Raw genomic sequence first — 26,292 nt, forward strand, 5'->3', positions numbered from 1 at the left:
TGTGACCCGGCAAATTCGTAAAGTTGGAATCTATTTTCTGACTGATTTTGGATCTGCGGACCGATGCACTTGCATCTTAAACATTTGAAATCGGGGAACGATGCGTATAGTTGGCTAGCTACATCTGGCTAACATTTGTTAATTGGGAACAAATCCTCTTATTCAATAACTACCTGGTGAGTAGATAACCAACATTTAGGCAAATAATGTAGCTACTGAGACTTGTCTGTGGGGGGGGGTACCTTGTTTTCACATTCCTGGTCAATTGGTTTACTGACAAATCTTTAACACAGTGGTACAAAGCACCAGCCAAAAGTGGGAGTTATATGAAATATAACCATTTGTGTGACATCCGTGTGTGGGTGTAAGGTTTGCTAAGTGTTAGGATGGTGTGCTGTACAAGGAAGGATTATGACAGTGAGGTGACTCACTCGTATGTTCTTTGAGCGAGTCTGCACAAGGCTGCCACTACGAACCACAAACACAGGCGCCCCGTTCACCTCGTTGTCCGCCTTGTGCCTCAGCCAGTCCTCATAGCCCTGAGTGGTGGGGGGAGGGAAGGAAAGAAGGGATGAGATTAGACTAGGGCTGCCCGAACCCTCTTCCTGGAGATCTACCGTCCTGTGGGTTTTCAACCCTAATTTAACACACCTGATTCTACATATATTAGCTGCTCAACAAGACCTTAACTAGCTGAATCTGATAGGCTAAATTAGGGTTGGGCTGAAAACCTACAGGACAGTAGATCTCCGGGAAGAGGGTTGGGCAGCCCTGCTCTAGACATTCTGACATCTAGACAAAGTATATATGATAAGCAGCCATATTTAATTTGCTGAATATACAACCGTATATTGTTTTAGAAAAAAATAAGAATTAAACATGTTAATACTCTCACCTGTTTGATGGCAGTTACTGTGATGACAAAGAACAGAGGAAGTCCGCTGGTGACAGGGGAAGTGGGGGTATCTATCATTAGCTGGAAAATAAAGAGATTATGTCAAAGGAAACAACAGCTGGCAATAATGTGGTTTCCTCATATAACCTGAAAACACTCTGGCCATTCATAAGCTGATGCCATCTATCGCAGAAAATGCATAATGAATAAGTATAACGAATTAACAAATGTAGAATTGGACACAGTAGTGGCCATAGAAAGCTTCAGAATATCTGAAGAAACCGTGTGGTCTCTGTGTAGCCTGATACATACTGAAGGTTAGCTGCTTGGGACCTCCAGGCACAGTATGCTCAAGAGCACACAGCAATTGTTGGTTACTGCCCACTAAATTGAACTGAGTCACGTCACACAGGCCAGCAACAATTAGAAACATGGTCGACTGGGTGCTGAGGAAAGCCCTTACCTGGACCAGGAATATGATGAGAAAATAAAAATTGGCTATTCTTCTGAACTGTTCAAACAGATTCTTGGGAACAAAATTCCAAACGGTGTACTAAAGAGAGGGGAGGGGAGAACAAACGTCAGAGTGTGAGTTGTCTGACACTGAAATTAAGTGATTGAGTAACTTGAACATTTGTTGACACTTGACACAAAAGCTAGGGATTCAACACCTCGGCCTTACCTTGGATGATATGATTCTGTTGTCTGCAAACCGCTGAGGGACATAATGGCCATGTTGAGGGAAGCGGTTTGCAATGTAAACCGTTCTGGTATCACTTTGATGGGGAGGGTCAAAGCCCTGGAGGAGAGAGAGAAGAGAGGGTAAGCAACAGGTCAAACTTATACAACTTACTCAGAACCAATATGGACAACTTTTACATAGAGACTGCCTGGTCAGAAAAATGACAGCCCAATTTTGAAGAGCACTGTGTCTGTAAGTCTATATTTAAGACATGTTGAATGCAAACACTACTTTGCACTCTGATTACCTGTCAGAAACACACAGGCTAGATTATATCCTGATTATAATCTGTAGCCAGTGATCAAGCATTGTACTGAACAAAATATCTTTGACCGAATTAGCATAATTCTACAGCTGCACCATTGAGAGCGTCTTGACTGGCTGCATCAACTGCAAGGCACCCAACCACAAGGTGCTACAGAGGGTGGTGAGTACGGACCAGTACATCACTCGGGCCGAGCTGCCATCCAAGACCTCTACACCAGGCGGTGTCAGAGGAAGGCCCAAAAATTGTCAGACTCCAGCCATCCAAGCCATGCTACCGCTCTGCTACCGCACAGCAAGCGGTACCTGTGCACCAAGCCGGGAACCAACAGGACCCTGAACAGCTTCTAAGACAACTAAAGAAGACTAGCTATTTAGCAATCAAATGGCTACCTGGACTACCTGCACTAACTCTCTTGCACACACATTGGACTCTACCCATGCACCATGCACTTACATCCCAACACACACACACACACACACCCACCCAACTTACAACCACACACACGCATACTGACACACACGCATTCTGTTGGAAAAGGATTTCGCTGTTAGTCTACACCTGTTGCTTACGAAGCATGTGACAAATACAATTTGAATTTATTTGAAATTAGCCTATTCAAGTCAATGACACTTCTCTCGTGGGCTGGTCAATAACTTCCTTATTGCAGGGAACTGAAAAAAAAATCCTAGAATTATAATCCTAGAATGCTATAGGCTAGCCGTATCTTAAAATTACATTTCTGTACACAATTTTCAAAAGAGTAAATTAATCTGGGTCACATGATGGGGAATAATAATGAAGACAGAGTGTGCGTGTCCATTGCTCATGAGTATTGAGAATGAGTGAGCCACGTCACCAAAGCCAGACATCAACACATGCATTAAATTACTGTCCCAGCCCGCCCTCAATGGGCTTTTGTGTTTGCACAACACTCTCACACACTGCACTCCCCATCTTGGCCATGTTCACTGCACCCAAGCAAAATCTCTCATCTAATGATCTGCCTGTGCTGCTAAGCCCCAAGCACATTTAAAAGCAGTCTTAGTCCTCCTTGGTGATCAAACATCATCATCATCTGTGGTCACTAGTTTGAATCATAGGCTGTGTGTACAGAATGTGCTGCAGTGGGGAATGTCAGAGAGGAGGAGCCAACAATATTACAAAGAGTACAGTTATATTTTCACCAGGCAGGCATGTTGACAGAGTTTCTGGAAATTCTTGTGTAACTAGTATCAGTGTCAATATGGCTGTCTGGGCCAGGGAATGAGTGACTTTTGTCACCTGGTCTGTTGTGCCAAATAAGTGTCAAGTTATTTCATGCTCTAACAAAGCCTACAACTCCCATGATATCTTGAGGGAAACCCCAGAGCCCAGCTACATAGAGGGGATAATGAATGAGGAGCTGCAATAAATCAAACAGGGTGAATCCATTTCAATTCAATCCCTTTTTGACAACATCCCTTTCGATTTGAACGAAACCTACCATACATATTTGCCCATTTTACATCTAAGGTTTTTGGGTTGTGCCCGCCATCGGTTGAGACACAACATGCTCTTGAATACAGGGTGGGTGTCATGTTTTGGCTAATAAATGTACTAAAATTGAAGCAAAATACAAAAATCGAATTTCAAAAATGATAACAAAAAGATGGAGGTCTACACAGAGAATGTTGACGAATGGGAATACCTGTTGTTTTTAAAATATACTGTCAATACTCCATAAGAAACCTATTGAATTCCTTTAAATAATAGAATAGGCATGACCATATAAATTTGACATTCAACGTGGGTGGACCGGCGGCCATCTTTGTTGTAGTAATTAAAAGGTAAACATTTAAATTTATAAATGTTTTATACAGGTTTCATTTTTTTATACCCCAGATAAACATACACACAAGAACATCAATTTACAGATTAACACAAACAGCGACTACACCTCATCTGCCCAGACCTGCATGCTCACACCCCCATCCCTAGTGCCTGCAATATATGTTACCACATGGCCTTAAATTGTACTAATTTGTATTTCCTTTGGTTGCCCATGCTATTTCAATATGTGCATATTAAATCCTTAGATTTTTCCAGTATGTAAAAATGGCAGATTTCCACATTCTTACCTATCATATGAAAAGCATTTTCTGACTTAAATAACACTCCCTTAAGGATGCTTGTGATATGTAGCTTAAGTTGCATGTATTTGTATATGTATTTTATATCTACATTTGTCAATCCAAAATTGCTTTTTAATTGTGTCATGGAAATACATGTATTTCCTGTTACCAAGTAATTTACGGTTTCTATGCCTTTAGTTTTCCATATGGACCAATTTATCTGTGAATTCTGAAAAGATATCCAAGGATTGTTCCATATGGTTGTGTTTTTAGGGAGTGATATTGATTCTTGTAGAATATATTACATTTTTATTAAATTTTATTTATTTAATTTTTAATCTTGCATATTGTTAGCATTTAACTATAAAGTTGTTAACGTTCTTAGCTTTATCCTTTGAAAATAGACATGTACAAATATTCTGGGGATGAGCATGCATTCTTCAATATGTACCCATTTTTCCGCTTTAGTGCATTTAACTATATGTTCCATGTAAAAGCCTTGGGTAGCAAGTTGATACAATTCCAAGTTTGGAAGGTTAAAACCACCCTCAGACTACGTAGATTTGAAACATTCTTTTTTTATTCTATGAATTTTATATGCCCATAAAATCTGTTATGACCGATCATACTTTTTTTAAAGAATGTCTTCACTGGTATTTTTGTGCTCCATTTTTTGCTTTGCTTCCTGGCTTTAAGTTTGGTGTGGGTTTTTTCTTTTGTTTGCCTGGTCTTGGGAAAAGTTTGTGCGTGCTCATGGTGTCTTAAGTCCCACTTGTTGCTCGTCAACGTTCAGTGGACACCCCCCATGAGTGTCTTTCAGAACCCCCCCCCCCCCCCACATATATATTTTTTAATTAAAAAAAATTGTGAAGGGGGGGCAGGTAGCCTAGTGGTTAGAGTGTTGGGCCAGTAACCAAAGGTTGGCTAAATTGAATCCCTGCGCAGACAAGGTAAAAATCTGTTGTTCTGCCCCTGAACAAGGCAGTTAACCCACCTTTCCTAGACCGTCATTGTAAATAAGAATTTGTTCTTAAATGACTTGCCTAGTTAAATAAAAGGTTAAATATATATTTTTTTATGATTTTAGAGTATTCAGAAAATATTTTTAGCAAAGGGAGCATATTGGTCAGGTATAAATCAGGAGATCTGCAAATAAGTTTTAGTTTATTTTCATGTTTACCAATATTGATACCTGTTACGTTTGGGTCCTGTCTAATTCTTTCTGCAACCGGTTCAATGGCCAGTGCAAACAGGAAGGGGGAGAGACCCCCCCCCCCCCCGTCTTGTGCCCCTTTCTATGTCCTAAAGCAAAAACATACACAAATAATGTATTCTGATGAATACATTATTTGTGTATGTTTTTGCTTTAGGACATTTATAATCATTTGTATAAAATGTATTATTTACACTGGAAAGTTGAAAGCTTTCAAAGTTTTGAATAAAACAAAGGTAATTCAAGACGGTCATAATGATTTTTTGGCATCAGACATGGATCTATATCCAGTTTCTTTGCATATTGTATTAAACTGTAACATGTTCTTGTATTTGCTTGTAAGTGTCTAGTTTTAACCTGTTGAATCTATGGGGGCGCTATTTCATTATTGGATAAAAAAAAAACGTGCCCGTTTTAAGCGCAATATTTTGTCACGAAAATATGCTCGACTATGCATATAATTGGCAGCTTTGGAAAGAAAACAGTCTAACGTTTCCAAAACTGCAAAGATATTCTCTGTGAGTGCCACAGAACTCATGCTACAGGCGAAACCAGGATGAAACTTCAAACAGGAAATGAGCAGAATTTCTGAAGCTCTGTTTTCCAATGTCTCCTTATATGGCTGTGAATGCACCAGGAACGAGCCTGCGCTTTCTGTCGTTTCTTCAAGATGTCTGCAGCATTGTGACATATTTGTAGGTATATCATTGGAAGATTGGCCATGAGAGACTACATTTCCCAGGGGTCCGCCCGGTGTCCTTTGTCTAAATTGGTGCGTAATCTTCAGTTGCGGGCATTTTCTCCTGGGATTCAGGACAGAAAGCACACTTCCACGAACGATATATAATCGAAGAGATATGTGAAAAACACCTTGAGGATTGGTTCTAAACAACGTTTGCCATGTTTCAGTCGATATTATGGAGTTAATTTGGAAAAAAGTTCAGCGTTTTGATGACTGGATTTTCGTTTTTTTTTGGTAGCCAAACGTGACGCACCAAACGGAAAACATCTGAAGTTCTTCAGATTCAGATTTTATTTGAATGCTTTTCTGGTTTTTGTGAAAATGTTGCCTGCTGAATGCTAACGCTAAATGCTACGCTAGCTAGCTACTGTTACACAAATTATTGTTTTCCTATGGTTGAGAAGCATATTTTGAAAATCTGAGATGACAGTGTTGTTAACAAAAGGCAAAGCTTGAGAGCTAGCATATTTATTTCATTTCATTTGCGAATTTCATGAATAGTTAACATTGCGTTATGGTAATGAGCTTGAGGCTGTATTCACGAACCCGGATCCGGGATGGCTAGACGCTAATAAACCCTGTTTGATATGTATCAAGTCTGGTAAGACTTTAGCCATTTTATTGCTTAAGCTTTTTTATTATTTTGTCACAATGTATTATAATGTTGGTCTATAATCAGCAGGGGACTGGTTTTAATATAACTGAAATAAACTGCTTGATGTTGTTATGTGTAAATAGGGGCACAACGGTGTTGGAATAGAATTCTAATCGGAAAGCCATCCATTCCGGGTGCTTTTCTCCGTGTGAATGTTTTAACAGTATATAATATATATTTTTTGGGGGGGTGATCTTGGTTTTTAGTGATTCTTTGTCTACTGATAATTACTTCAGGGTTGTTGAGTCTAAGAAGGCTATAGGGTCTGTCCTCCTGTTTAATTCTGATTTACATACATTTTTTCATAAAGCTTTCACAATTGTTATTCATTGCATTGGTTCTAATTACCACATTTGTACTTTTTAAAATTATAGCTGGCTTAGTGTGTATTTGTTTTGTGAGAACGGCATGATATTCACCAGGGGTCAGCTTTTCTCGGTTCTGTACCTTCTCCAAATTCTGTCACCAAGTGTATTTTCTACTGCTGTAATTAAGAATGATACCGTAATAAAGCATGCATTTTTAATCCAAAAAATTGTTACATCCATTTTAGGAACTAAAAATGTAGTTAATTCTTGAATAGCTTTTCTTACTTTGAGAAAAAAAAATCATAGTATTTTGTAGTTGGGAATAGTAATCCAGGTGTCCTGTAAATTATTTGTAGAGATGACATTTTTCAGCCACTTTGGACGCTCTCTAAAAGTGCCTATTTTAATACTAAGTCTGTCAATCTTATTGAGGGTATGATTTAGGTCAACTGCTAAAATAATAGTTCCTGTCTGGATTTGATATAATTTACTGTATATTAAGTGCATTTGGAAAGTATGCAGACCCCTTGACTTTTCCACATTGTTCGTTACAGCCTCATTCTATAATGGATTATATTGTCGTCGTCCCCCCCTCAATCTACACACAATACCCCATAATGTTTGCAGATGTATAAGGAAAAAAACGGAAATATCACATTTACATAAGTACTCAAACCCTTTACTCAGTACTTTGTTAATGCACTTTTGGCAGCGATTACAGGCTTGTGTCTTATTGGGTATGATACAAGCTTAGCACACCTGTATTTGGAGAGTTTCTCCCCTTCTTCTCTGCAGATCCTCCCAGGCTCTGTCAGGTTGGATGGGGAGCATTGCTGCACAGCTATTTTCAGGTCTCGCCAGAGATGTTAGATCAGGTTCAAGTCCGGGCTCTGGCTAGGCCATTCAAGGACATTGAGAGACTTGTCCTGAAACCACTCCTGCATTGTCTTGGCTGTGCGCTTAGAGTTTTTGTCCTGTTGGAAGGTGAACCTTCGCCCCAGTCTGAGGTCCTGAGCGCTCTGGAGTAGGTTTTCATCAAGGTTCTGTCTGTACTTTGCTTCATTCATCTTTCCTTTGACCCAAACTAGCCTCCCAGTCACAGCAGCTGAAAAACATCCCCACAGCACGATGCACCAACATGCTTCACCGTAGGAATGGTGCCAAGTTTCCTCCCAGACGTGACGCTTGGCATTCAGGCCATAGAGTTCAATATTGGTTTCATCAGACCAGAAAATCTAGTTTCTCATGGTCTGAGAGTCCTTTAAGTGCCTTTTGGCAAACTCCAAGCGAGTTTTCATCTGCCTTCTGAGGAACGGCTTTCGTCTGGCCACTACCAAAAAGTCCTGATTGGTGGAGTGCTGCAGAGATTGTTATCCTTCTGGAAGGTTCTACCATCTCCACAGAGGAACTCTGGAGCTCTGTCAGAGTGACCATCGGGTCCCTGGCCAAGGCCCTTCTCCCCCAATTGCTCAGCTTGGCCCGGGCAGCCAGCTCTAGGAAGAGTCTTAGTGGTTCCAAACATAATCCTTTTAAGAATGATGGAGGCCACTGTGTTCTTGGGGACCTTCAATGCTGCAGAAATGTTTTGGTACCCTTCCCAGACCCTTCCTCGACAAAATCCTTTCTCGGCACTCTGCGGACAATTCCTTCGACCTCATAGCGGCAGGGTAGCGGCAGGGTAGCCGCAGGGTAGCAGCCGCAGGGTAGCCTAGTGGTTAGAGCGTTGGACTAGTAACCGGAAGGTTGCAAGTTCAAACCCCCGAGCTGACAAGGAACAAATCTGTCGTTCTGCCCCTGAACAGGCAGTTCCTAGGCCGTCATTGAAAATAAGAATTTGTTCTTAACTGACTTGCCTAGTTAAATAAAGGTAAAATAAAAAATAAAAAAAATAGCTTGGCTTTTGCTCTGACTTGCACTGTCAACTGTGGGACCTTATAGACAGGTTTGCGCCTTTCCAAATTATGTCCAATCAATTGAATTTACCACAAGTGGATGATTAATGGAAACATCAATTGAGTCTCATAGCAAAGGGTATGAATACTTATGTAAATAAGGTATCTGTGAATTATTTAGATATATATATGCAAAGAAATAATCTAAAAACCTGTTTTCGGAGTCATTATGGGGTATTGTGTGTAGATTGAGGATTTGAAATTGTATTTAATCCATTTTAGAATAAGGCTGTAACGTAACAAAATGTGGAAAAGGGGAAGGGGTCTGAATACTTTCCGAATGCACTGTATACAAAAGTATGTGGACACCCCTTAAAATGAGTGGATTTGGCTATTTCAGACACACCTGTTGCTTAAATTCAAGCACACAGTCATGCAATTTCCATAGACAAACGGCAGTAGAATGGCTTTACAGAAGAGCTCAGTGTCTTCGTCATAAGATGCCACCTTTCCAACAAGTCAGTTCGCAAAGTAGTAGGCCACACAAGCGTCTGCCCTCGGTTGCAACACTAACTTCCGAATTCCAACTCGTCGTGTTTGGAGGACAAAGAATGCTGAGTTGCATCCAAAGAACACCATACCTACTGTGAAGCATGGGGGTGGAAACATCATGCTTTGGGGCTGTTTTTCTGCAGAGGGACCAGGACGACTGATCCGTGTAAAGGAAAGAATGAATGGGGCCATGTATCGTGAGATTTTGAGTGAAAACCTCCTTCCATCATCAAGGGCATTGAAGATGAAATGTGGCTGGGTCTTTCAGCATGACAATGATCCCAAACACACCGCCCGGGCAACGAAGGAGTGGCTTCGTAAGAAGCATTTCAAGGTCCTGGAGTGGCCTAGCCAGTCTCCAGATCTCAACCCAATAGAAAATCTTTGGAGGGAGTTGAAAGTCCGTGTTGCCCAGCAACAGCCCCAAAACATCACTGCTCTAGAGGAGATCTGCATGGAGGAATGGGCCAAAATACCAGCAACAGTATGTGAAAACCTTGTGAATACTTACAGAAAACATTTGACCTCTGTCATTGCCAATAAAGGGTATATAACAAAGTATTGAGATAAGTATTTGGTCAATAACCAAAGTTTATTTTCCACCATAATTTGCAAATAAATTCATTCAAAATCCTACAATGTGATTTCCTGGATTTTTTTCTCATTTTGTCTGTCATAGTTGAAGTGTACCTATGATGAAAATTACAGGCCTCTCTCATCTTTTTAAGTGGGAGAACTTGCACAATTGGTGGCTGACTAAATACGTTTTTTCCCCACTGTATATGATAAACAGAGAGTAGCAGTAGTGTAAAAGAGGGGTTGGCGGGTAGCGGAACACAATGCAGATAGCCTGGTTAGCCAATGTGCCCCCCGCACTGGTTGTTCTGGCCAACTGAGGTAGCATGTACATAAATGTATAGTTAAAGTGACTATGCATATATGATAAACAGAGAGTAGCAGCAGCGTAAAATAGGGGTTGGGGGGTGGGCACACAATGCAAATAGTCCGGGTAACCATTTTGATTACCTGTTCAGGAGTCTTATGGATTGGGGGTAAAAACTGTTGAGAAGCCTTGCGGTAGTAGAGAGAACAGTCTATGACTGGGGTGGCTGGGGTCTTTGACAATTTTAGGGCCTTCCTCTGACACTGCCTGGTATAGAAGTCCTCGATGGCAGGTAGCTTAGCCCCAGTGATGTACTGGGTCGTACGCACTACCCTCTGTAGTGCCTTGCAGTCGGAGGCCGAGCAATTGCCGTACCAGGCAGGGATGTAACCAGTCAGAATGCTCTCGATGTTGCAACTGTAGAACCTTTTGAGGATCTGAGGACCCATGCCAAATCTTTTTAGTTTCCTGAGGGGGAATAGGCTTTGTCGTGCCCTCTTCACAACTGTCTTGGTGTGTTTGAACCATTATAGTTTGTTGGTGATGTGGACACCAAGGAACTTGAAGCTCTCAACCTGCTCCACTACAGCCCCGTTGATGAGAATGGGGGCGTGCTCGGTCCTCCTTTTCCTGTAGTCCACAATAATCTCCTTAGTCTTGGTTACGTTGATATTCTGGCACCACCCGGCCAGGTCTCTGACCTCCTCCCTATAGGCTGTCTCGTCGATGATCAGGCCTACCACTGTTGTGTTGTCTGAAAACGTAATGATGGTGTTGGAGTCATGCCTGGCCATGCAGTCGTGGGTGAACAGGGAGTACAGAGGGGACTGAGCACGCACCCCTGAGGGGCTCCAGTGTTGAGGATCAACGTGGCAGATGTGTTGCTAAAATAATAATAGGTGAATATTGCACAATCCAGGTGTGCAAAGTTATTATAGACTTACAGCTGTAATCGATGCCAAAAGGTGTGTCTAACATGTATTGACGCAGACAGCTGAATACTTATGTAATGACTATATTTTAGTTATTTAATTGTGATCTAAAAATCAATTTTAATGCCACTTGGAAGTTGAATACTACGTCACATCTGTGCAGATATGTACACCATGTTATTGCTCTCTCTCGCTCTGTTGGGGGTGCATGATGTGCGAGGGGCGCTCAAGATGGCGGCATGAGAGGGTGTAACATTTCTAGCTGAGGAACAATTTTATGGTTCTCTCAAAGTTTATAGTTTTAGACTACAGTTGCAATTAGTTTTTTCACAAAAATGATATCTAACCATACAATGTAGCTAATTTGAATAATTTTTTAATTAATCAAACCATTTAAATATATTTTTCACGATTTCCAATGAACAAGCTAGCTATCGAAAAGTTAAGTTAAGCTAGTAGCATGGAATCAGGACATGACCAAACTGTTACTAAGATAATGGATGTTGAAACTTCCAAGGAGAAAAGAGGCATTGTTGAAACTCACTCATATGCTTGCAGTGTAATAAAGGGGGATGAATGTGATTCATACCCAAATACCCCAACCAATGAGCAACTTCCAAAGAAGCGGAGAAGTGAACCATCAATGAGCCAGCTACATGACAACACCGTCCACATCTAAAATCAAAGAGAGCGCAGATGACATCATGGATTTGGTGAAAAAGAACACTATCAGTATCGTTAACCTGAAGAAATCGATTGATTTCAATGCTGAGGAAGTAACAACTCTGAAGCAGCAGAACGCAACATTGAAAATTCAGGTTGCAAAGCAGGAGAAGAAACTCACTGAAATGGAGTCATAGGTAATCGAGAATGACCGGTATGGTCGGAGATGGAATATTCGAATTTATGGAATAGCAGAAAAATCTGACGAGAACATCAAAGCAAGAGTGAAGGACATTTGCAGGGCAATGGTCCCGGAGGAAGAGCGAAATGTTGTTGCAGGTTCTCTGGATGTAGTGCACCGCCTGGGTAGGCTGAGAGATGGGGAAAACAACCAGCCACCACGACCAGTGATCATGAGATTCATCGCCAGAACAGCGAGGGATTTGACATGGAAAAGTGCAAAGAAAAATGACTATTTAAAGAACAACCTGAGGTTCAAGGAGCATCTGACAGCATTTGACAAAGAAGCTCTGAATAGTCTGTGGCCGATGATTGAGAGAGCAAGGAAGGAAGGGAAAAGTGCATACTTTGCAAGAGCCAAGGCTTTTGTTAATGGAAGGGAAATTCCCGCTGACGACTAGCTTGTTGACTGCTGGATTTATCAAGTGAGTTGTGCAGGACTGAGTTTTATTTGCATCTGATAAAACTTTATATTTCTTGAGGAAAGAGCATTGTTTATGTGAGCGAAACTATATATTTTCTTTATGGGCAGGGAAATTCACACTGGCACTTAATGTTAGCTTGATGGCTATTTGTTTTACCAATCTATGGTACAATGTTATTTGCAATTGCATAAATATTATATATAATATTCGCATGGTGCAAAGGACTGTTTTTATTTGCAACTAGTAAGAACTTTTCTTTTTGTGAGAACCCGATTCATGAACAAGTTTAATATTTTTCATATAGTCAATGTGATAGTAAATGTCAATTTCTGTTTTTTCTATTAATGCCAGGGGAATCCGTAATATTTTGAAAAGGAAATCTTTATTTTTGTATTGTATGGGTAAGAGTACCGACTTTTATTCCATTCAAGAAACTCATGCCTGTTCCACAGATACTGCATTTTGGAAGTGTCAATGGGGTCAGCAGGTGTCGCTATTTTAAAAGGCAACTTTAAGGGTCATATATTGAGTCATGAAGTAGATAATACAGGGAGATGGATTATACTATTGGTAGATGTCAACCACATTCAATTCATTGTTGTAAATACTTATGCTTCCAATAACAAGTCAAGTAACTGCATTTTATTTATAGACATTGAGAGGAAAATAAAGTACAATGATGTCTAAATTTCCACTGGGGTGGAGATTTTAATACAGTATTACATGATAATTTAGATAGATGGCCTCCTAAGGATAGCAGTTCTGTTTGTGAGATAAGGAATATATGTCTAAGGTTAGGTGTTCTAGATATTTGGAGACATAAGAACCCAGATAAGATTATGTTTACATGGAGTACCAAAGATGTATCTATACAATCTCGTATTGATTTCTGGCTGATATCTGAAGATACGGCTGACAAGGTTCATACGGTCTCGATTGAACCATCGATTTTAACAGACCACAAAGGGATCTCAATAAAGATAAATATGCATGGTTTGTCAACAAAAAAAGTTAGTAAAGGTTACTGGAAAATGAGCAAGACTTTACTAGAGAATGAAGTATTTAAGAAGGAAGTAGCAGGAATTATTGATAAATACTGGAATAGCCTCTGTTATGAATACATTTGGAAGTTACTGGGAGCTAATTAACTTTTATATAAGGCTTTTGGCTATTTCAATGGGGAAAGAAATTGCTCGTGCCAAGAAAGAGAAAGAATATGACATCATAAAAGGGAATAATGGATTATACTAAAAAACTGAACTAACTAATCAGGAATTACTGGAGCTATCATTGCAAATGCAGTTACACTGTATCTACGAGGAAAAGGCCCGGGGAGCGTTTGTAAGATCATGACAAAAATGGATGGAAGAGGGAGAGAAAAATACAAAATATTTATTTAATTTACAAAAAAAGGGCAGGTGAAAAGACGTCCATATGTAAATTAATGATTAATAATACTCCCAATGAAAATCCAAAAGAAATCTCTCAGCATGTTGCCCAGTTTCATCAGAATCTGTATACATCAACCCAGTCAACTTCCAATGTGGATATTTTATTAGACAATGTAGCAAACATTGCTAAGAAGATAGATAATTATTTCAGGGATTTTTTGATGAGAAGTTATCTGAAATTGAGATAAAATACTTTATTAAAAGCCTTAAGGACAATATGTCCCCTTCGAAATTATGGTTTCTAAGCAAGTTTTATAAAGCATTCAATGATAAATTGATTCCTTCCATTCTTGCTTTGTTTCAAGAATCAATAGAAAATGGGAGTTACCGGCTTTCTTAAAGCAAGGTGTAATTACTTTGATTCCCAAACCTAATAAGGATACTCTTTATATAGACAACTGGAGACCCATTAGCCTGTTGAATAATGATGGGAAATTATTTGCTAAGAGGTTGAAACAAGGCTTGCATCATACAATTGATGAAGAACAATCTGGTTCTATGCATGGTCGACACATTAGTAATAACATCAGGTTGATCTTAGATATGATTGACTATAATGACCTCATCCTTGATGATAGTTTTCTTATGTTTGTTGATTTTTATAAAGCTTTTGACACTGTAGAACATGAGTTTATGTTCAAAGCAATACTTTTTTGCGTTTGGTGACTTTTTTTGAAAGCAGTCCAAACTTGATATAGTGGTTGTACTAGCTCTGTAAATGAGCTCATAGGACATCCCAAAGATTTGATATTGGCCGTGGAATTAGGCAGGGCTGCCCAATCATTTGTATTGGTTACCCAAATTATGGCTCTTCATATCAAGAAAGGGAATTTTCAAGGTGTTTCAGCACTTGGCAATGAATTTAAACGATGTCAACTGACTGATGATACCAGCATATTCTTAAGAAACAGGAATGAGGTTTCTAAAGCAGTTTCCTGTATTGAAGACTACTCCTTAGTTTTGGGTTTGAAAATGTATATCAATAAGTCAGTCTTATTTCCACTCAAGGATTGTGTTTTACAGGAAGTATATGGTATCCCAATTTAAGATAAGGTTACTTATCTTGGAATTGTTATTTGCAAGGATAAAAAACAAAGGAGTGAATTAAACTTTAACCCCACTATTGAGAAAACAAAGAAGAAATTTAACCCCTGGTTGCTGAGAGATATTTCGTTATACGATCAGGTTTTATTGTCCAAAGCTGAAGGGTTATCCAGATCAGTTTATGTCTCATTATCACTTCAATTATCCCCTAAAATTGTAAAGGACTTAGATAAGATTCTTAATAATTTTATTTGGAGGAACTAGCCTCAATATCTATGAAAAGATATTCTCACTAATACCAAAGAACAAGGAGGTCTTGAGGTTTTAGATTTCAATACTCTAAATAATACTTTTAAAATAAATTGGATTCTGAAGTATGTTAAGAACCAGCACAGTATTTGGAATGTCTTCCCTAAGTATTTATTTGACTCTGTTAGTGGTTTAGAATTTTTGTTTTGATGTAATTTTGATAAAATCCCAGTAAAGTTGGCCAAATTCCATAAGCAGGCAATTTTAGCTTGGATGTAAGCGTATAAACAATTTTCTACTCACAGATACTTTCTATGGAACAACAAAGATATACAATTTAAAAAATAATTCTCTTTTTTTTCGTAACTGGTTATAGAATTGTAATTTAAAATGTTACATACGATAAATTCTGTGAAACATGTTTTGGAAAGATTCAAGATGAATATTGACGATAAATGGGATTTCTCTGGAATGGAGAAAGAGACCATTTTGCATTTGTTTTTTGCCTGTATTTATAGTAGAATTTTTTTGGACTGACATACAGAATTTTGTTATAATGCTTTATTTCAGAAATGTTTACATAAAAATGTAGTATATTTAATTCAACTGCTAATAATACTAGGTACATTTCAAATTCACAAAGCAAATGGTCTATAAATTAATTTAAAAATGAATTTATAAATGAATATAAAGAATATTGCATTAACTAAAATGAAAAACAAAAAGGCAATTAAAACTTGTATTATTAATGAATATGATTTGTTTGTTTAGGAATCCAGGCAATGTAAACAGTTTGTATGTATGCTTGTTTGCATGTGACTATTCCTCTTTTGTTTGTTGATATTTGTTTTAAAAAAGTATTATTTTTTAAAGGGTGCATGTGTCCCTCTTGCTAGCTGTCACTCAAATAGCAAGGAGCTGAAGCTCAATAGTTGAACTTGAATTGGTGGGGGGCTGACCCACGTGGGGGACATTTAAAAAAAAGTGGTGCTGTACAGCTTCCAGAAAATTGCTAATTGAGGTAAAACAGTAATTCTACTAATAGATTTTGCATCTATAAACATTGATACACATTGACACATCCAGCCCAATGCGGGAGATTTAAAAAAAAAGACTTAGTCGTCGCCAAAGTTCCATATCATGTATTTAATAACTACCAGCTAGCTATCTTTAAGTGGAATTGACAGCATTTTAATTACTTTGAAGATATTTAACAATCGTAATATCAGTCAAAAATATCAAATTCCCAGTTTAGGCTACAAACTTTATAAGAGTTTTTTTTTTTAAAGGTAATATTTGACAAAATTCCATGATGTACAGTAAGGCATTATTTGCAGAATAAATGGATGCAGTTCAATGTATGATTAATATAATTCACCAATACATTTCTTGGTAGTCCAGAAAAATTGCTATCAGGTTGTAAATTACAGCTGGCCTGGTACATTGTTTGCTGCCTCCACCCATTCGGGATGCACCGTTTCAATTACTCAATATGTTTGACAAAAACAGACAAATGTAACTAAGGCTGGGAATGTCAATACAATCAAACTAGCAAGGGCAAAGATCATAAGTCAGTCATAACGTGGCTAATAGGCTAGCATATATATTTATGTATACAAGCTAAAAACACGGAGCCTAACGTTAGCCAGCTAGCTATCTGCTGGAAGGATGTCATGTCATTGGAGGAGTGGGTGACTGACCCAACTTTTTCCCCTCATATAGTTTTTTAGGGGCTACTGCTAGAGATGCAGGTGTTATTTGGTTAGCTAGCAAGACATGTGAATCGCTGAACTTGAATGACTGTTATCCAGTTAGCACATCTCTTGCACTCGTAAATTCACTGGCCATCTACTCAGATTTCTGAGCACTCTCGTCTGATTGTGCATGAGCGCAGAATAACTGATGAATTTACGAACACACGCTGAATATTACCGGTGTCAGTAAACTTCAGCAAAACAGTTATACCAAATGTTGTTGCCTGCAGCACAGTTAGTCACTAAAGCTCTACATAACATGTAAACTGGCTCTGCTAGGGCGAGTAAAATGGTCAGTGAGGTTCTCTCTCATTTGAGTCTGGAAGTAGCTAGCAATCTAGCCAGTTAGCTTGGTCCTTGAATTCTGTTTTAGGAACACTTGGCGCAACCATACTCCTCAACCAGAGCGTCCAGTGTCAATAGTGCAGTGTACGCTCTGAATTTATGAACAGACAATGTGACAACGCTCTGAATTTACGAATGCAGGGCACACTAACACATAGGAGGCAATTTACAAATGGATCCTTAGTTGTCAATCAAATGTACTTGTCATCGATTAGCAGGCAAGTTCCCATTCAGTCGTCAAAACGTGGGTTGGGACAAGCATGCATTGGCAGTCAAGCTGCAGAAGGACGAGCAGGCTACTATTCCCCATAGTTTATAAGTGCAATTTTGACAGCCAACTAGCTGAAAAAGTTTGAGAGGGTTTATCTAATGTTCCCTTGTTAGATTTTAGCTCATCTCGCTCTGGCTAGCATTAGTTGTTGGTGTGCATAACTGAGGGAGAGAGAGCCTACATTTTCAAGGTTGTTTGATCACAATGTAACATATTTGAAGAAATCCATTCAGATGTATTTTGTGCGAGCGAGCGGTGTGGTCAGCATGTCAGGGTCACAAGCAGCTTATCGGCAAGAGTTGGCAAGATGAGAGGAAAGGTTCAGCTAACAAGGGCAACTACAAGGAGCTTGCAGATGTAATTGCACATTATGATGCATATGGAAGCCCCTACAGTCTTCTCTAGGTTGTCGAAATCAATTCAGAAAGATTTGATCACTTCCATTAAAAGTGAGATTAAAAAGAGGTTGACGCAGCGCATTCTTTTGCTCAAGTAGGCTTACCACTTTCCTCCGGTATTTATTTAGCAAAGGTGATAACACAATCACTCCTGACAGACACACTCAAACTCTTTACATAAATGTTGCAGCAGCCTAGGCTACACCTAAACATTAGAGATCTGACATGCTGTATGGGATGAAATCAAGATGATTTTTCAGTCAACTCTAGGCTACTAATAATAACAGCTGCATACAGCCTATGCGCCATGTCCATCTGGCAAGGGTAAACAAATTGGTAACGTTTATGTATTTATAGTCCATTTGTTTGTCAGGAGGAAATGTGAATGTGATTTTGTTTTGTTTATATTTAAACATGGGCTGACTAGGCTGCCTATACCTTTTCAATCCAAAATTATTAACTGGAATTAATCAATCAACATAGTGATGACAAACTGAATTAATTTTTAATTAGACCTACAGTTGCATAGGCCTGTATGATGCAAACATGCATAAAGCAAATTCAGCCCTGTGAGTTCTATTGTCCATCAGTTGTGGTCTGTGTGGAATAACCCCCGTTAGTCTAGTATAAAACAGAGGTGGGACCAAGTCATTGTTTTACAAGTCACGAGTAAGTCTCAAGTCTTAGCACTCAAGTCAAGTCCCAAGTCAAGACAGACAAGTCCGAGTCAAGTCCTAAACTTTGAGTTTCGAGTCCTAAACAAGTCATAATGTGCTCTTCACCAAATGTAATACCATTTCATATTTTGAACAAGAGTAATAGTTAGCATATTACATTTACGCAAATCATGAATGCTTTAAAAAAAGATCTATATACTTATTACTTTCCAAATAAATGTCATATTTCCATGAGCCATGAGAAAGAGACACACACACAGTGATCGACTATCGAGGATCGCAATCGGGCGATGTAGGCTTGTACACAATCGCCCAACCTTACACACTCTCTCTCTCTCTGTGGTTACAGTAGGCTAACGTATGTCAATGGTTTAAGGAACAGCAGTAATATCAGGCATGATTTAGGCTACCAACTGCCTAGCCAGTTGTAGCTCAATCTTGGGTGCAATGATCACGTTCCCGCACCGACTGTGTGGAGGCTCACTGATTTAACGTTACATTAGCCTACATGACACCAGTAAAGTAATAAAATATATAGCTGTCGGCTATATTAGCCACGACTTAGTTTTTTGTGCAGCTTCAAATGTGGAACATTTGTTGCGCATCCGTCTGTAATTTTCTTCCCACTTTTTTTGCAATCTGTTTTTTGTTGATACAGCACCGTCTTTATATCCGAAAATAATAATTTTGGGTATCATCTTTCCAAGGGCTCCATCTGAATTCACCCGCCGACGTTCCTCTGCACTGCCACGCACAACTTTTTCTCAGCTGGCACAATTTGATTGGCTGCTGTCCGATTCAAACTGTAATCCGTTAAATGAAGAGTTGATGCGCTGCACACTTTTTAATATTTGGGCTTGGGGAGGGTATCAAGTCATAAGTCTAGAGTCCAAGTCAAGTCACGAGTCATTGGTGTTAAAGTCATATAAAGCATATAAAACCTTTTTAGAACTGATTAATCATTGTCATACCCTATAGGGTCCGGCGTTTTACTGGTTAGGTTACAAGATAAGGAAAAACTCCGGACCCCAGGGGGGAAAAACAATTGTCCCATCACTCTGGGACCTATGGTGCCACCAGTCTGCTCGCAGTTGTCAGTTATCGTCAGGTACAGTGCATTCGGAAAGTATTCAGACCGCTTGACTTTTACCACATTTTGTTAAGTTACAGCCTTATTCTAAAATTGATTAAATTAATTGTTTTCCTCATCAACCGACACACAATACATCATGATGACAAAACAGGTTTTTAATGCTCAGACCCTTTGCTATGAGACTTGAAATTGAGTTCAGGTGAATGCTGTTTCCATTGATCATACTTGAGATGTTTCTACAACTTGATTGGAGTCCACCTGTGGTAAATTCAATTAATTGGACATGATTTGGAAAGGAAACACCTGTCTATATAAAGGTCCCACAGTTGACAGTGCATGTCTGAGCAAAAACCAAGCCATGAGGTTGAAGGAATTGTATGTAGTGCTCAGAGACAGGATTGTGTCGAGGTACAGATCTGGGGAAGGTTACCAAAACATTTCTGCAGCATTGAAGGTCCCCAAGAACACAGTGGCCTAATTGTCTTCCATTTAAGAATAATGGAGAAGACAACTAGAATCACCAAGAATCTTCCTAAAGCTGAGGATTCAGGAGAGATGGGCCTTGGTCAGGGATGTGACCAAGAACCTGATGGTCACTGACAGATCTCCAGAGTTCCTCTGTAGAGATGGGTGAACCTTCTAGAAGGACATCCATCTCTGCAGCACTCCACCAATCCGGCCTTCACGGTAGAATGGCCAGATGGAAGCCGCTCAAAAGGCATATGACAGCCTGCTTGGAGTTTGCCAAAAGGCACCTAAAGACTCTCAGACCATGAGAAACAAGATTCTCTGGTCTGATGAAAATAAGATTGAACTCTTTGGCCTGAATGCCAAGCGTCACGTCTGGAAGAAACCTGGCACCATCCCTACGGCGAAGCATGGTGGTGGTGGTGGCAGCATCATGCTGTGGAGATGTTTATCAGCGGCAGAGACTGGGAGTCTGGTCAGGCTCAAAGGGAATGATGAACGGAGCAAAGTAGAGATCCTTGATCCAGAGCCCTCATGACCTCAGACTGGGGCCAAGGTTCACCTTCCAACAGGACAATGACCCTAAGCACACAGCCAAGACAACGCAGGAGTGGCTTCGGGGTAAGTATCAGTGTCTTTGAGAGGCCCAGCCAGAGCACGGACTTGAACCCGATCGAACATCTCTGGAGAGACCTGAAAAAAAGCTGTGCAGCAACGCAGCAAGGGAAAAGGGTCTAAATACTTTCAGAATGCACTGTAGGTGGATGATCAGGGCTTTACTCAGGAAGGTTTCTTGGGCTACTTTGTGTCAAGTGGGCAGCGAGCTACAGCCTGTTAGACTATGAATTCTGAGATGTCTGAGTTTAACTTCATGGAGAAAGTTGTTGCCCAAACCTATCATGGTGCTTCTGTAATGGAATGTGGCTGCTATTTGTATTTACAGCTAAATCCCCTCCTGTTCCCTGATTTCCAATCCACTACCATTGTCATTTCGCTCCTCACATGTATTCTCTCATCCACTGGCACATTGACTGTTTCCTCTCCAAACACTGAGTAGGCCTATCAATTCCCATTACTATATGTAGAGTCAATCACATTACACAAATTATTTTACTCCTTGCTTGGACTAACTCATTATTAGCCCTGGTCTAAATGTGTGTTGTCTTCCCAGTCAAATCCGGTCCTGCCCTCAGTGGAAGAGTTGACCTCTTCTCCAACACCATCTATGATGAGCCTGTCCTGCACTGAAGCCTACAGTATATTCACACCTCAACTAAAGTCAAGCCTCTGAACACCTCAACTCATCCTCATACAATCACTGATGTAATCCCGTCCCAACACTAAGTAGCCCTCTCATTCCCAATAATATTGTAATATAAATGTGTTATTCTTTAGGTAACAAAAGTGAAACACGCTTTGTCGTCTGTGTGGTCCGCACCTATACGTGGGTCTCCCATCCTCAATTTGTTCATATCCAACTAGCGTCTAATTGTCCAAATGAACGGCTGCGTTCACACTATTGCAATAGAATTTTCACAAATGCCTTTGTCATTCCCAAACATTCTATGACTTTATGAATGACCATATAAGTGCTTGCGTGTCAAATGTACAAAACGTGTCATTCTTCCTGGGCTGGGGGTGTATTATGAACAGATTTAATAACAGTTCCACTTTAAGATGAATACACTAATTGTAAGTAACGTTAACTCTAACGTCTGCTAAATTACTCAAACGTAGCTAATTATAGTTAACGTTATACTAAACTAGCTAACTGGCCAAAAGCTTAGCTCATCGTGCATAACAGCACAGCCAACTTGCTAGATACATTTGAGTTGCGTTAGAATGTATAAATGAGCCCTGGTTGGATTAATGCAGTAGCTAACAACTAGCCCTACTCATCTTTGGTAAATAAACAAGCCAGCTAGCTCAGCGGCGAATTTACACAGGCAGCCAGTTGATCGGATTCTTAACTCTTCAAAGCAACTAGGTAGCTAAATCATATTGTTTCATGTGCATCAACGTCCTTCTCAATAGCAAAGTCGCCTTGCTAGCGGATATTTCTAGCTAGTTAACGAGGATACTTTACTTACCAGCTGTTGTCGTATCCACCGTAGTAGCATCCTTGCCAATTATAGCTAGTTAACGAGTATTTCTAGCTAGTTAACGAGGATACTTTACTTACCAGCTGTTGCCGTATCCACCGTAGTAGCATCCTTGCCAAATGTCATCCAAAGTAGCCAGCAAGGTGGCTAGCTAGCTATTCCCGTAAACCCTTCCCAAACCATAAATATTTCCTTTTACAGACAGATATTGTGTTCGTTAAACAAAACATCCAGGCTGTGTGATTATGTGATCAAACATGATCTCTAACATTACGTGGAAGTAATTATGTCCCTATTAATGTGACGGCTGCAAAGTCTGTCTCGTCCATAGAGAATGATAGAGTCCTCTAGTGGCCAAAAATCCGGTTTGGCATGGGCAGCGCCATTAAGGGCTTCCACAATTTTTTTTTTTTTTTTTTTATGTAGTCAACTGGGTGGGACTCCTGGTGACCCTGTTGGAGTCATATCCCACTCCTTCAAAAGATGTGATCAGCCAGTTGTGAAGAACATTTAGTACTTCAAAATGTGACCCACCACCTAGATTGGATCCTATATAGCAGCATTTGAAATTGTGTTTTTTACATTGGATAAAAGTAGACACAGAACTAAAATTGTATATTAATGGGAATGTAATTATGCTTGGAAAGTTGCTAAAATTTTGAGAAAATGGCCTGGTAATGTTTTGGTACACCTACTGGCGAGCTCTTTGTCTACACCATTCAGCATCGTTCACACCCTCTTAAGCCTTAGCCCCACTAGTCTCTTTAAGGATTCACAGTGGTAAACAACCAAAGATTTCAAGACTAAGTGGTGATGGTAGTAAAAATACACTATCTAATCCAGGCCTATATTCTAATCTGATTTTGGTGCAGGCTATGTTCTTCACATTAGTCTCTGGTAAACACACACTATATCAAATAGAATCAAGGTTTACTTGTCACATGCACAGGATACAGAAAATGTAAACGGCATAGTTAAATTCTTACTTTCATAGTGGAGTCTTTTGTTTAGACATGTAGCTAGCTAGCCAAACAATGAACCATAATCCCAACTCTAACGCTGGGTTGAAAACAACTGGGAACTCAGAAAAAATGCCTCCGACTGGGGGGAAAAATGTACTTGAATGGTCATCCAACTCAGTATTCCAACTCGGGGAAACTTTCTAGAGCTCTGACTTTCTGATCTGAAGATCAATGACATCATGATTCGACGTTGCATTTTTCCAAATTCCCAGTTTTCAACGCTGCAATACTACCATGCATGAATCTGCAAGTAGCTAAAGCTAAACAACTAGGTTCAATTTTAGCTAGCAACACAAATGGCTTTATGAGACTACACAGATCATACACATAATGTTAGCTTGCGAACCAGCTAGTCATTTGCGTTGCTAGCTATCTAATGTTGAACCTAGTTGTTTAGCTTTAGCTACCTGCATGGTAGTATTGCAGCGTTGGAAACAACTTGCTTTAACTTGCAATGAAAATGACTTGCTGACTAAATTAGAAACGTATATCTGAAAATGAAAATGCAATTTTCAGTTCCTCATATCTTAAAAAAAAAAAACAGTGGTAGAAAAGATTATCCACACATACTGAGCAGCTCATGTTAAAGACAGATACAAGGCAGACTAACCTGAACTCCTATCTTGGCATGTCCAGCCCATCCATTTGTTAATCAAATCATGGCTAGCGGTAAGGGTCCTGTGTTTTTCCCTGGCTAAATCAACTAGCCCTGTACCTTAATAATTGTATTTGTATTAACGGGGGGATTCAAATGCCTCTCATGTGAAGTAGTGATGTGCAATATACACCTAGCTTCTTGAAACAGGTCACACATCCTGTCAGACGCTAACACGGCACAGAAGCAAAGATGAGTCCTCTGTCTATCTCTATGGTCTTGCGTCTCCTGTCCCACATCCTTTGTGGAACCCAGGAAGAGTAGCTGCTGCATGTGTGGAATGCCTTTTAGGTCTTTGCTGTCAAAAATGATATGTCAACGCTTATGACCAATCATGATCTGAATGACTGTACGTCACAATATTTTTTTATTTTTTTACATCGTTTTTACACATTGATTACACTAGCACTCATATTTCATGTCATTGATGCAATGATGCTGGTAAAGTTGTTGCACAACTGCCATTGCCGCACAAGGGAGCTACACACTTCCTAGCAACATGACCTCATCTGTTGCATTAGTGATAGTTATGCCCCACATTCACATAATAGTCAGAACTAGGAAACTCAGAAATGTACGACTTGCTAACTGGTTGTAGTTGTACATGTGCCGAGTTGAACGAATTAGCAAATCGAACGTTTCCTAGTTCCCGACTAGCATGTGAATGCAAATGCCGCGTTAAAAACAACGGATCTCGGAAATCTGACTTCAAACGACAATTTGTTCAATAGGAAAAATAGTTTAGAACTTTCAGACCTTAAGATCAATGATGTCATGATTTTACCTCGTTTATTTCCAGAGTTCCCAGTCGTCTTGAAAGCACCATAACTATCGAGCCAGGGGTCATCTAAAGAACCGCTAATTTTATAAGACCGTTTTTGTATTTGATTGAAGATTGTCAGACCTGGTCTGGTCAAGCCATGCTTATAAGTTTATCTTGCGGCAACATGGCTAGGTAGTTGGGAAGCTTATTGCTAAGAATATCAAATTATTGCAGCTTCTGGTTACTAGGTTACTAGCTAGCTACCCCAGAAATTAAAACATCTGAATCGAAGCTATTTGTGAGTGACTTTGTTATTCTGAAAACTGAATTCAACATAGTAGGTAGACTGCTTACATCCAGTTAACAAGCTGTTATCACTGTTGACAAAATGCTTGATTAATTCTGTATTTTGACCGGCCCGGTTCCACAAGGGGGCCTAGCCCTCTCATTCACTTGTGCCCCACAGTATTAGTTTTGTCACTATATAAAATAAAAAAAGTCATGCTTGAGTGAAAGGTTGCCACAAAGTGTATCTCCACTGCTCTGTCAGCACAATGGACAGAGCGTGCTACGGTATGTGTAAGGGGGCTAGGGAAAGCAACCCATACAGGAAAGTAATATATTGCAATATACAGTGCCTTCGGAAAGTATTCAAACCCTTGACGTTTTCCACATTTTGTTATGTTACAGCCTTATTCTAAAATGGCTTAATTAAATATCTTATATATCTTTAGTGAAAAGTTTTTGGGACATTTTTGCAAATGCATTAAAATATAACTTATTTATATAGGTGTTGACTCTTTGCTATTAGACTCGAAATTGAGTCCAGGTGCATTCTGTTTCCATTGATCATCCTTGAGATGTTTCTATAACTTGATTGGAGTCCATCTGTGGCAAATTCAATTGATTGGACATGCTTTGGAAAGGCACACATAGGTAATATAAGGTCCCGCAGTTGACAGTGCATGTCAGATCAAAAACCAAGCTACGAGGTTGACGGAATTGTCCGTAGAGCTCAGACAGGATTGTGTCGAGGCACAGATCTGGGGAAGGGTACCAAAAAATGTTGGCAGCATTGAAGGTCCCAAAGAATACAGTGGCCTCAGTCATTCATAAATGGAAGAAGTTTGGAACCAACATAGATGGACCATCCTAGAGATGGCCGCCCGGCCAAATTGAACAATTGGTGAAGGGCCTTGGTCAGGGAGGTGACCAAGAACCCAATGGTCACTCTGACAGAGCTCCAGAGTTTCTCTGTGGAGATGGGTGAACCTTCCAGAAGGACAACCATCTTTGCAGCATTCCACCAATCAGGCCTTCACGGTGGAATGGCCCGGCGGAAGCCGCTCCTCAGTAAAAGGTACATGACAGCCTGCTTGGAGTTTGCCAAAAGGCACCTAAAGACTCATGAGTCTTTAATGAGAAAGAAGATTCTCTGGTCTGATGAAACTAAGATTGAACTCTTTGGCCTGAATGCCA

The 26,292-nt window shown here is 39.8% G+C and overlaps 1 protein-coding gene across 5 annotated transcripts in view; it reads right to left on the reverse strand.

Annotated features, from left to right (window-relative positions):
* Positions 1-22,729, reverse strand: part of LOC110521594 (phospholipid-transporting ATPase IF) — a 65,462-nt gene extending 42,733 nt beyond the window's left edge. For all 5 annotated transcript variants that reach the window (XM_090231655.1, XM_090231656.1, XM_021599256.3 and 2 more), the window contains exons 1-5: positions 22,454-22,729; positions 1,578-1,694; positions 1,359-1,448; positions 896-976; positions 432-539 (exon numbers count right to left, since the gene is read on the reverse strand). In XM_090231655.1, coding sequence (XP_090087781.1) covers positions 432-539; positions 896-976; positions 1,359-1,448; positions 1,578-1,694; positions 22,454-22,483 — 426 coding nt within the window. In that variant the 5' untranslated portion in view covers positions 22,484-22,729. The remainder of the gene's footprint in view (positions 1-431; positions 540-895; positions 977-1,358; positions 1,449-1,577; positions 1,695-22,453) is intronic.
* Positions 22,730-26,292: the final 3,563 nt, after the last annotated feature.

Source organism: Oncorhynchus mykiss, chromosome 4 (assembly GCF_057628025.1).
Source record: "Oncorhynchus mykiss isolate SJ-2025 chromosome 4, ASM5762802v1, whole genome shotgun sequence".
NCBI classification, from domain to species: Eukaryota; Metazoa; Chordata; class Actinopteri; order Salmoniformes; family Salmonidae; genus Oncorhynchus; species Oncorhynchus mykiss.